The sequence below is a fragment of the Eutrigla gurnardus genome (genome assembly GCF_963514095.1).
Source record: "Eutrigla gurnardus genome assembly, chromosome: 8".
NCBI classification, from domain to species: domain Eukaryota; kingdom Metazoa; phylum Chordata; class Actinopteri; order Perciformes; family Triglidae; genus Eutrigla; species Eutrigla gurnardus.
This window is the reverse complement of record NC_139922.1, coordinates 17,011,513-17,022,005: the sequence shown is the minus strand read 5'-3', so window position 1 is coordinate 17,022,005 and position 10,493 is coordinate 17,011,513. Positions and strand designations below refer to the sequence as shown.

At 38.4% G+C, this 10,493-nt stretch overlaps 1 protein-coding gene across 1 annotated transcript; it reads right to left on the bottom strand.

Moving 5' to 3' along the window:
- Positions 1 to 1,272: 1,272 nt before the first annotated feature.
- Positions 1,273 to 8,371, bottom strand: rprd1b (regulation of nuclear pre-mRNA domain containing 1B). The gene is made up of 7 exons (XM_084015931.1): positions 7,694 to 8,371; positions 6,093 to 6,222; positions 5,482 to 5,615; positions 4,670 to 4,788; positions 4,353 to 4,479; positions 3,586 to 3,761; positions 1,273 to 2,929 (listed from the first exon to the last, which is right to left on the bottom strand). Exons 1-7 carry the CDS (start codon positions 7,842 to 7,844, stop codon positions 2,780 to 2,782), a joined length of 987 nt encoding a protein of 328 aa, XP_083872057.1. The 5' UTR covers positions 7,845 to 8,371; the 3' UTR covers positions 1,273 to 2,779.
- Between the last annotated feature and the right edge of the window lie 2,122 nt (positions 8,372 to 10,493).

Below are 10,493 nucleotides of genomic sequence, written 5' to 3'. Positions count from 1 at the left end.
TTTTCGACATACTATACTATACTACGACTTTTTAATCACTTTTTCAACATACTATACTATACTATGACTTTTTTCAACATACTATACTATGACTTCAATGAAATTAAATTTCAATTTTGTTATGATATACTATGACTTTTTTATCACTTTATTTCACATGCTATACTATGACATTGTTTGACATGCTATCCTGACTTTTTTAATTACTTTTTCCGACATGCTATAATTTTACTTTTTTATTACCTCTTTCTACATGGTATACTAAAAATGTATTAATAAAAAGTCATAGTATTGTATGTCAAAAATGTAAATAAAAGTCATCCTACAACATTTCACACAAAAGATAAAAAAAATCACCAGTATTTATCATAAGTGACATAAAACTTCACAGTAGGTAATAGAATTGTCATTTATACATAATATGTAATAAATGTTAACATATTCATGGTGTGGTATGTAATAAAAAAGGCATAGTATAGTATGTAAAAAAAGTCATTGTATCGTATGTCAGCATGTTATACAATAGTCTTAGTATAGTGTTTAACTTAAAACTCATAAAATAACATGTCATATAGTAATTGTTTAACATACCTTAAAAATGTCAAAACATGTAATTAAAAAATCATAGTATTCTGTAAGTTTTGTTTAATGGAAAGTGGGATTTTAACTAATAAAGGTCCTATTTTAACAAAAATCTATAAGCTGGTGTGCGCTTTGATTTCTGTAAGTATACTGTATTTACCATTAATTGATTTAAAAATACACATAGTATTCATTTACATGGTTCCAGTTTATTGACATCCACTGGACCACTTTCATTACAGAAAAGTACTACCCCTACTGGTAGAGTCATGGTAGTACAGTATAATTCTGCAGAGAGAATAGTGTGATTGTATTGGACACCTTTCATTTTTTTATTTTAAATCAAGTATGAACCAAATAACGGAACATTTCAAAGCCACAGGTCATTTTAACGCTCCCAGTCCCAAATATCCATTTTGTGACCGCACCTATGTCTGATAACTACATCCACACCTTCGGTTTAACAAACACTGCTGAAGCTGAACATTATTATCTGCCATTTGAAATATGCTGCGGCAGACTGCCAGGAGACACCAATCATTTTGAGAGTTCACCGCAAAGGACTCGCAGCAGCATTTCTCACCCGAACATGTTGCATCAGCAGCTAAGTCACAGTAACTGTAATGATCTTTAACTTTAGAAAACACTCATCTCACCAGCAGGACATTGATTGGCTTCTGAACCTTTAACAAAGAGTAAATAAACCGTTTTTATTCCATTGTATAAAACTTCTCAAATTATTGTTTTTCTCTATACAGGCAGCTGAAAATCAAATGTGAACTAAACAAATGATACATATTATTCAGGTCTTGTCATAAAAAGTACTGTTCAGGAAATTATAAACTGTTTTTTACATTTCCATTTCTTTTTAATCTCAATTTCTGGGATTTTTAATGAGGTTTGTTGACTCGTTTTAAAAAGAGAAACCTGAGAAAATGAGCGCAGAGGTGAATATGTTGCTGCTACTTTTTAGTTTCATTACTGAAAGTCTACACACAGGTAGGACTAGCCAATACAAATTATTATTTTAATACTATTGGGGGACTTTAATATTGTGAATTGGGGATCATTAAACATAGCCCATTTTACACTACATCCAATGTTTGGTTTTATACCAAAACACGTGATATATAAAAGGTCACAATCTACTTATCTTGTTATTTCATTATTTCTATACACTAAAACTTCTCACCTGTTGACATCTAAGAATATTATATTTTTTTAGTTTTAGGGTTTTGTTCCATTATAGCCCGGGTAGTTTATTGGAAAGCAAACAAGCACGTTTTGAGTAGTTTCCTCAAACTTACAGGATTTATTTGTAAAAACTGAAACCCTGTCTAGTACACATGGATGAAATAATTAATGTATTTCAAGCATCTGTCCAAATGAATGCAAGAAAACAAATGGGAACTTTGAATCTCAAAATTATAGTCTGTAAACGAGTAAAATGCTTGCAAACGGGGATACAAAAAACAGAGCATGTCTAACGACTTTATCTATGGAGGACAAATCCTATTTAATCACCTTTGTGAAGTGTTACTAAAATGAGTATGGTGACTAGAAGCTGTTTACCATGTGCATTGATGAAGAAACCAAAACGCAACATACACTGAGCCCAATCTTATCTTCCTAATTTTACACACACACACATCAAGACCACCTATGGGTCAATAAAAAGCCACCAACTGAAAACCAAAAAAATAAAACTAATGAATGGTACATCCTTTTCACAGTGTAGTCACAACATCTCGGCCTCCTCTCCTCACTGAGTCCACAACATACCAAACATGGACACTTTGATTGACACATCCTGACAGCCAACATTTATGTCCGTCTAAGCTTTGCTTCTTTGCCCCGCCTCCTAAAAAAAAGTAAAAACAGACAGGAAACAAACTCGTTCTAAGCTGGTGGAGTGGAATCCTTGTCGATCGAGCAAGTCTTGAAAGAAATCCAGGCCGATCAGGTGTGTTCTCCTCTGCACAGCGCTTTGATTTCACCAAACCTGGTTTTAATGTCCCTTCCTCAGTCTTGTCCTGCAGGTTTGGAGCAGCAGGTGAGCTGGCTGCTGGGAGAGGTTTGACCACATGTGTCCTCTGACTGGTAACACAGCTGGAAGTGTTCTGTAAATCAAACATGGGGCTGGGTTTGGGTCTGGTGGGGGGGTTGGGGGCATGGGGGTAGTCTCGGCAAAGACCTCTCAGTCGGTGGAGAAGAGATCTCCGGCCGAGGGTAGCGGGGCTAGCCCCCCGGTCACGTTGGGCAGGAGGGAGAGATCGGGGAGACTCTGGATGTGGGACTTTAGCTCTTTCCTAACTTGGGTCACCCTCGCCAGTTTCTGCTTATACTCCTGCAGAGGACAAGATTACATATTACAAGCATGAAAAAAATTAGATACAAATACAAATTAGTTATCAGAATATTCTTTTAAAACGTTTTGTAGTTTTCTGGCATGTTTGAAACATTTTGGTCAAAGAATGTGGCTTTAAAAGATAGTTATGGTGTATAACATCCGAAATCTGTCAACGTGTATGTATGCAGGGAACACGAGCAGGCAGATGATCAGACAAGTTGTAAACGAGCTGGATTAACTCAACAGTGTGTGAAAAGTAAAGTAGGTGAAAGGTGAATCAGGAAGTCCGTCAATATACTGTAGTGAATGTTTACAACATTGAGTTTTTGGTTATGGTTTTTGGTCAGACTGTTAATGTTCTGAGTTGTTGATTCAAATACAAGCTGTGTGTAGATTGTACGATCCTTTTTTTATGTATTACACGTCCAGACTTCAAAAAGGCAAAAATGTGATTACATTAAGATCAATGCCGATTTAATTACAGCTTAGCTATCTGAATCAGGGCAGACTGTTTACTTCTCAACCGAAGGACAATTCATTTTCTGGAAATGAAAGTGCTCTGTTAAATTCATCAAGGAGTAACTTAAATCTCATTATAAATCAGTGATTTCAGTTCTCGGTCTACTGTTACAGTTGTGTCTGCAGTGCCTTGCCTCTAGTTTCTTCTCTCTCTCCATGAGAGCCTCCCTCTGGCTGTTGATGTATTCAGTCAGCATGCGGGCCAGCTGCCTCCGATCCTCCAGCTCTGCAGCCAGCCGGCCGTTGTACTCCGCCAGCAGCAAACACGCTTCATCCACCGTCTTCGACAGCTTGTCTGCTGCCTCCTTGTCTACAATGATGCCAAAGTGTTTCTTTATGTACATGTATACTTCAGACATGTTAGGCATCTTTGGGTTCAGAAAAGCACTATATAAATTGAATTTATTATTATTATTATTATTATTATTATTATTATTATTATTATGTTACTACGTCCTCTTACAATAAACAGTATGTTGGCTCAATGTTTACTCATTTTTATTTAGTTTTCTATATTAGTCAGCATGTGTTTTGTAACCTTTGTTTATGAATGTTCTATACAAATAAAACTTAATTTTAGTGTTGTCATCATCTCAATTCATCATCAAATACAAAACTTACTGACTCCAAAAAGACAATCACTTAAGTTTATCACTGATCTCATATTAAAATACATCTGACAATCCTCGCCACAAACCCTAGACTATTCAACAGAGACAGTCCCACTATGAAGATGTGGAAATTCCACAAAAACAAAAAAGAAGGATATATAAGTAATTTTAAACAACATCATAAAATAAAAAACACAATTAAGGCCGAGTGTCTTTATAAAAAAAGTCCAAGCAGAATGTATTTCTGATCAAGCTGAACACTAATTATTTTTTAAAGCCACTGGTCTTACCACTGATTTTCTCCAGCAGGGAAACGTCCTGGACTTCCTGCGGTAGCGAGGCGATCTTCTGACGAACTGCTGCGTCACCTGATGCGGCGTTCTCCAAGTCCTGCAGGGCTTTCACCAGCTCCTCTGTCTGAAAGTGTCAAGAAAGGGAAGAGAGGGAGAAAGTGAACAGAAGTCAAAATGATCAGGGAGAGAGAGGAGAAGACTAAGGTGAGGAACAAGACCAGTGCAAAGAGAAACGAGCGAAAAGCAGAGAAACATTTGACTTGTGAAGGCATTTCAGCATTTTGTGCAATTCATGTGAACTATTGGCTTCCTACTAGTTGAGTTGCGGAGATGTCTGCAATGTGAGGGGAGATGTGGCTCCTGTAGTCGTCATCTTCATCATCTTCTTCTTCCTGGATCTTCTGATAGCTTCGTTTCACAGCCTTCTTCTCTTCTGCAGGCACGTTTACAGAATGTAAAATTAAATTCCACTTTCGTTAGCTTTTATGTCATTCTTTAAAAAGAAATCCGGAAATGTAAAAAATTAAAAGTAAAATGGCAGTTAACTATCATTCAGTTAAGTATTATACTGTTCAGCAATCAAAACTCAATTTAAGACAAAAGTTAGGTCAAAGTGTTCCACAACAGGCAAACTACCATCACTACAGTTTCAGGATTTTATGATGTGTGATGTGGATCGGTTTGTTGGGGAAGTTGCAGTTCAGGTAGAGTGAGTGGTCCTCCAATCAGAAGATCAGTGGTTTGAATCCCGGCTCCTCCAGTCTGCATGCTGATGTGTCCTTGGGCAAGATACTGAACCCCAAATTCCCCCCGAAGGCTGAGCCATCGGCGTGTGAATGTGTATGAATGAGATAGATCCTGATGTGTAGGCGACTCCTCTGCCATGTGTGTGAATGGGAAAATAGCCTGCATGTAGTGAGTAGTTGGAAAGACTAGAAAAGTGCTCTAGACTAAGAATGCAGGCAAAAGAAATACTGGGTATCAATACATAAAGTTTTACTTTACAGTGGCAATTAAAATGTAATTCAGAAGTAGCCTATTAATGCATCCATCTCAAATCCAAATCCTCCCCCTCCCTCCTTTCTATACCATCTATATTCATGTACTGATCTGACGGCGATCTAACCTGAAGGTCTGGGGCTGTTGGAGTCTTCTATAGCCAGTTTGAGCTGCTGAATGAAGTCTCCTCTGTAGAGGGCTCTCTCTTTCCAGATGTTCAGCAGTCTTTCCATGTGCTTTTTACAGCCGTCGTCGGCTTCACTGCCGGAAGATGGGACAGTACAGTAGAAAAAAAAGAAGGAGAGAATTTATTGAAAGGAACTTTTTATAGCTCAAAACATGGCAAAAACTGTGTTAAGTTAATTCCTCCCAACAGCGTGTGCATCATTTAAAAAAAAGTGTTTTGTTGCCAGACAATTGTACTATTGGACGAAATATGTTATATTTACCCATAGCTTATTTTAGAGCTGGATAGCAGCTGCATTTTAGTATGAGAGACACCTGAGGCCCCATTAGTAGAATTCTTTGTAGAAAACAAGAAACGAAAAGGAAAAATTACAAAAACCTCCAGCTGTAGAAGCAGGTTGCTATAGGACTACATTAAGATAGTGAAAGAATTCTCAAAATGCCCGTGGCAGTAAGCGTGCCACCTATCTTCACACACATGTTGGCCCGCTCACAGTTATTACACAGACCGCTATTTTTAGCTGTCTGAAAGAATATTGTGTTCAAATCTACCTGGCAACATGGGAGCAGGCATCGACCAGGACAGTCTCAAAGTCTTTGGTGAACTCGGGTCCTTTCTTCTTGCTGTTCTGGATGACATCGTTGGCCAGATACAGGAACGTCAGCTTCCTGGAGCTTTTAGCTAGAGGTCACACAAAATGATGGCATTTTCGAGATTTGAAAATGAAAGTTCACTTTTACACTATATATGTATATATAGCCATAGACATCAATTATAGACATACTTGAAAAAAAAGTTCTCACAGTTATTAGGCCATAAAATGTATTGGCACACGTCCGAGGTTATGCCGGTGTCTAAAGTGTGTCACCCAGCAGTAGTAAGTGCATTATAATTCAAATGGGTACCATTAGGGATGAAGTTTCTTAGGATAAGAGTGCTGACATAAACCATAAAGTACAAGTTAATATGTCTCCACTGCTTCAGAAAATAAAGAATAACCTCCATTAATATAAATCAATCAATCTGACCCTTCAGCCATTCAAACAGAGGCGCCTTTTTCCTTCAGCATTTTCAGTAATGAAGAATATACTTTTACAAGCATCATACAAAAACACAGTTTACATGTAGTTATGGTGTTACCACACTTTGCCAGACATTTTCGGTTTCTCAAATGTTAGGATTTGATTTTTTTTTCTAAAATGTCTCATTCTCCAGACTAACGGTCAGACAAATTGGCTAGTTAAACACTAAGGGACATTACTCTGCACTCCTTATATGGCAAAGAAATGTACGATTAGTTTTGTTGACGTGTAACGTCTGGATATCCTGAATGATTTTTGTATTTTTCTTTTTCTCTCCCTTCGACAAGGCATTGGAAAGCAGATAAGGAATTGGCAACTTGTATTATCGCAATCATTTTTGAAATCATTCATAGTGTCCTCTCTGCCAATTTCAACCTGTTACAAATTAATAAATCTTCTTTCAGTTATTCTGTTAATCTGTGGTGGAATGCAACCAAGTTCATTCACTCGTGAACCGTACTTGAGTACAAATTTGAGGTACTTTGCTTCCATTTCAGAGACAAATGTTTTACTTTTACTACAGCTACAATTTTCATACGCTGCAGCGTCAAAAAGCTGAACACTGCTTTTCTTTGTGAGCTTGTGAAAAGATCTCAGAGATACGTGGTTCTCACAGGACATCAACACAACAGACATGATGATATCGAAGGTGAAGCTGCAGATTAAACTACCCAACAGTATAGGACAGCAGTAAAATGCATTAATGCTGCATTAAGAGTACTATCTATACAAGTAAAACACTGCCATGGTCCGTTTTACTGCAGAATTAATCAGTTAACTCTTGTTTCTTTGAGTAAACATTGCAGATAGTACTTACTGAATAACTTAGGTAAGTTTTTGAATGCAAGACTTTTAATTGTAGGTGAGCATTTTCACCTGTGGTATCGCTACTACTTAACTAAAGTTAAAATATATGAATATTTCTTCCACCACTGTTGTTGATTACACGTTTTAACAGCTACAATGACACCATAACCTCATCTCTGACGTTGCACGTTATAAATACAGCGTGTTTTTCCTGCACCTAATCAACAGGTACATTACACTTCAGCAGCAGCAGCAGCGCTCACCTTTTTTCAGCTCCCGGTGCCACACTTTGACGATGAGGCCCGAGTGTTTGCGGTGGTGGATGATCCACAGGGACAGAGTCTGGACGCTCTGCTGCGAGCTGCTCAACTCCGTCAGCTTCTTCTCCAGAGCCGACTCGGAGAACGACGACATGTCGGCGTAACTTTGCGTTTACCCCGCGACCCGACTGACCCCGGCCCTGAGCTCCGACCTAGTCCCGAGGAACTCGCACCGTCATCAAAACTGAAGTTGAGTCGCGAACCTGCAGACATGCAGCGCCAACCTGCCTCCCGCAGCGTCCTCCCCACCACTAACGCTGTGTTTCTAACGCTGGCTCCTTTTCTAACTGAATGCTCGACCGCATCCACCGAACTAACCGGGGACGTGCGCGCTCGTTTACACGCCGCGGTTCCCTCGCTGTCTGCGGTGTTTGTTTACAGCTACGGCTAACGATAGCTAGCCGAGCTAAGCAGCCATCTGCTGCAGTGCAGCCCCGGGAGAAGCCTGCGCTCTAACCTGGATTCAAATAAAGCGAGCTTCCGTAATATCCGTGCAGGAAGTGCCCTCGCTGCGCCTGCAAACACAGATATAAAACAAAGCAGTAAGGAGTGACGGCTAGACTCACGGTTGGTCTTTGCTTGACTAATGAGGAAGATTCTTTCTAAAAAAAAAAAAATGGCAGCTCGCACTTTCACCTCGACATGTGCGTCGCACATTAGTGACGTAGGCAGGCATCCCGACATCCGCTGTGTATCGATGGACGAACAACAAGACAAACCTTCGTGTTAGACTGTATCAGAACATTAATCTGTGTGCTTGTGCTGCATCATCCCACGGTCTACTCGTGTCACGTTTTGCGGAAATGCTGACTGTGAGAACCGAATGTATTTGAAGGGAATTCTGCTCATCAAGGCTGAATATCAGATCCCTGTTGCACAACACAGAACATGTAACTCTTTCCAAAGGCCTTTGGAGTATTCATTAATGAAAACATTTCATGCGTGTGAGAGGCTTAATTTGACAAAGTAGATAAATGCAAACACAGACTTAATGTTTGGTTGCAAAGAGATATATCCATTTTCAGTTGAATGTATCTCATCCAATGTAAAGCATGTTAAAAAATGACCTTTTTGAAGGTGGATAAAGGCAGAAGTCTTATTAGTATTTTTGTGTCTTATTACTAACACATTATTACAATATGAAAATTGGATCTAATGGTCAGTGTTTTGCTAATTTTAAGCACATTTTGTATTCATGGCCTAAGGCAAACTTTATGTAGACCCACCTATCTTCATATGCTACTATAATAAAACCTCTGTTGAGTCACTAAAAATGATGACATGATCAGAACGGTGTGAGCTAGCCAGTGGGCGATGCTCATGTGCACTGCACTAAAAAGGTGCATGTGGCTGGCCTGGCTACGTCAACAAAGCAAAGGGAAGCTTAGGTAACAAAAAATACATTCTCCACTCCGGGAAACATTAGTCCACTGTATCTTAGCTTATTTGTTTGCTCAAGCTATTAATGCTCTGAATAATGTTCAGTGCACCTTTAAACAAATTTGAATGGAACAGATTCCTTGTGTTTCATATTCTTAATGGGGAAATGTCACACCCATCCATCCATCATCCATGTCATTGGGCAAAGGCAGGGTATACCCTGGGGAAATGTGACTCACACCCAGCAAATGATGGTTATAATAGTAGTATAACTCCCTCAATATAAATCGCTAAATAATTTAATTGATACAAAGGTTTTTAAGATTAACCTTCCAAATGGACAAACATATCTGTAATATAAAGTGGTTCCACTTGGATGGTCATGGGACTGCATGCTGGCTCACTGGCATGACTGACTGGACAACAATTCAAAGGAGAGGAGCCATAATTAATGATTCATGTAAAACATGCCTTTCCTGCTATGAAAAATGTCTTCTGTGAAAAAAAGTTCTTTGTGATTTTTTGGTGTTAAAAAAACAAATACATTGTTTGGCCATGAATAGAATCAAAATTATCTGACAGAAATCATAAAATCTATTAACTAAACACTGAGGGAAAACAAACCAATCTGAAGCTATTATTTTGTTTTATTTCTATGTAGAGTTTAATTGTGCAAACTATAATTAGATTTGCTTTAATTTTTTTATCAAACCAATCGCTGTTACATGTTACTGGTTTTTATTGTTTCAGCTCTTTCTCTGGTTCTCATTAGTAAGAAGTTTACGGTAGTTAATCTGACATCATTGTTTTGTGAAAACTTTCTGAAAATAATCAGCTGCCCAACTTGCATGTTTGAAAATAAATTATAAAAGCTCATTAAAGCTGTGACGAAATACTTTTCTGTTGAAAACAGGAAAGCTTACACGATGCAAATACTTTCCCTCAAAACTTTTTGTTTGTGCAAACATAGACATTTACATGTCCATTTGCCTCCATAATGCTGTGGCTGAAAAAATGCACAGTATTCCCGTCAAAACAATGGGTTTGGGTCCTGCACACAGGTGGGGATCAGGCAAATTGTATGTTAGTACAACAGCCATGTTTAACAAAATGAGCCTCAAATGTCAACCAAAATGCAAACTGATGTACACCTGCACAAACCTTTCTCCTCATTTGTACAAAACATCAAAAACACAGGTTTAACTCCTAACGTTAATTATTGAAGGCTCGTTTTAGCCTTGCCAGTGAGCCATCACATGCACCAGATTTTTTTTCAAATAGAAATGGTTATTAAAATGGTGATAGAATATGATTGGTCCTGACATAAAGTGAGTTGGTTATAAACAAATCATTGAAATAGCTT

Coding starts and splice junctions, on each gene's coding strand:
- rprd1b (XM_084015931.1), bottom strand. CDS start 7,844: ATGTCGTCGTTCTCCGAGTCGGCTCTGGAGAAGAAGCTGACGGAGTTG. Junction 5,616..6,092: donor GCCTGCTCCCATGTTGCCAG/GTAGATTTGAAC, acceptor ATCTTCCGGCAG/TGAAGCCGACGACGGCTGTA. Junction 2,930..3,585: donor AGAGAGAGAAGAAACTAGAG/GCAAGGCACTGC, acceptor TGTCCTCTGCAG/GAGTATAAGCAGAAACTGGC.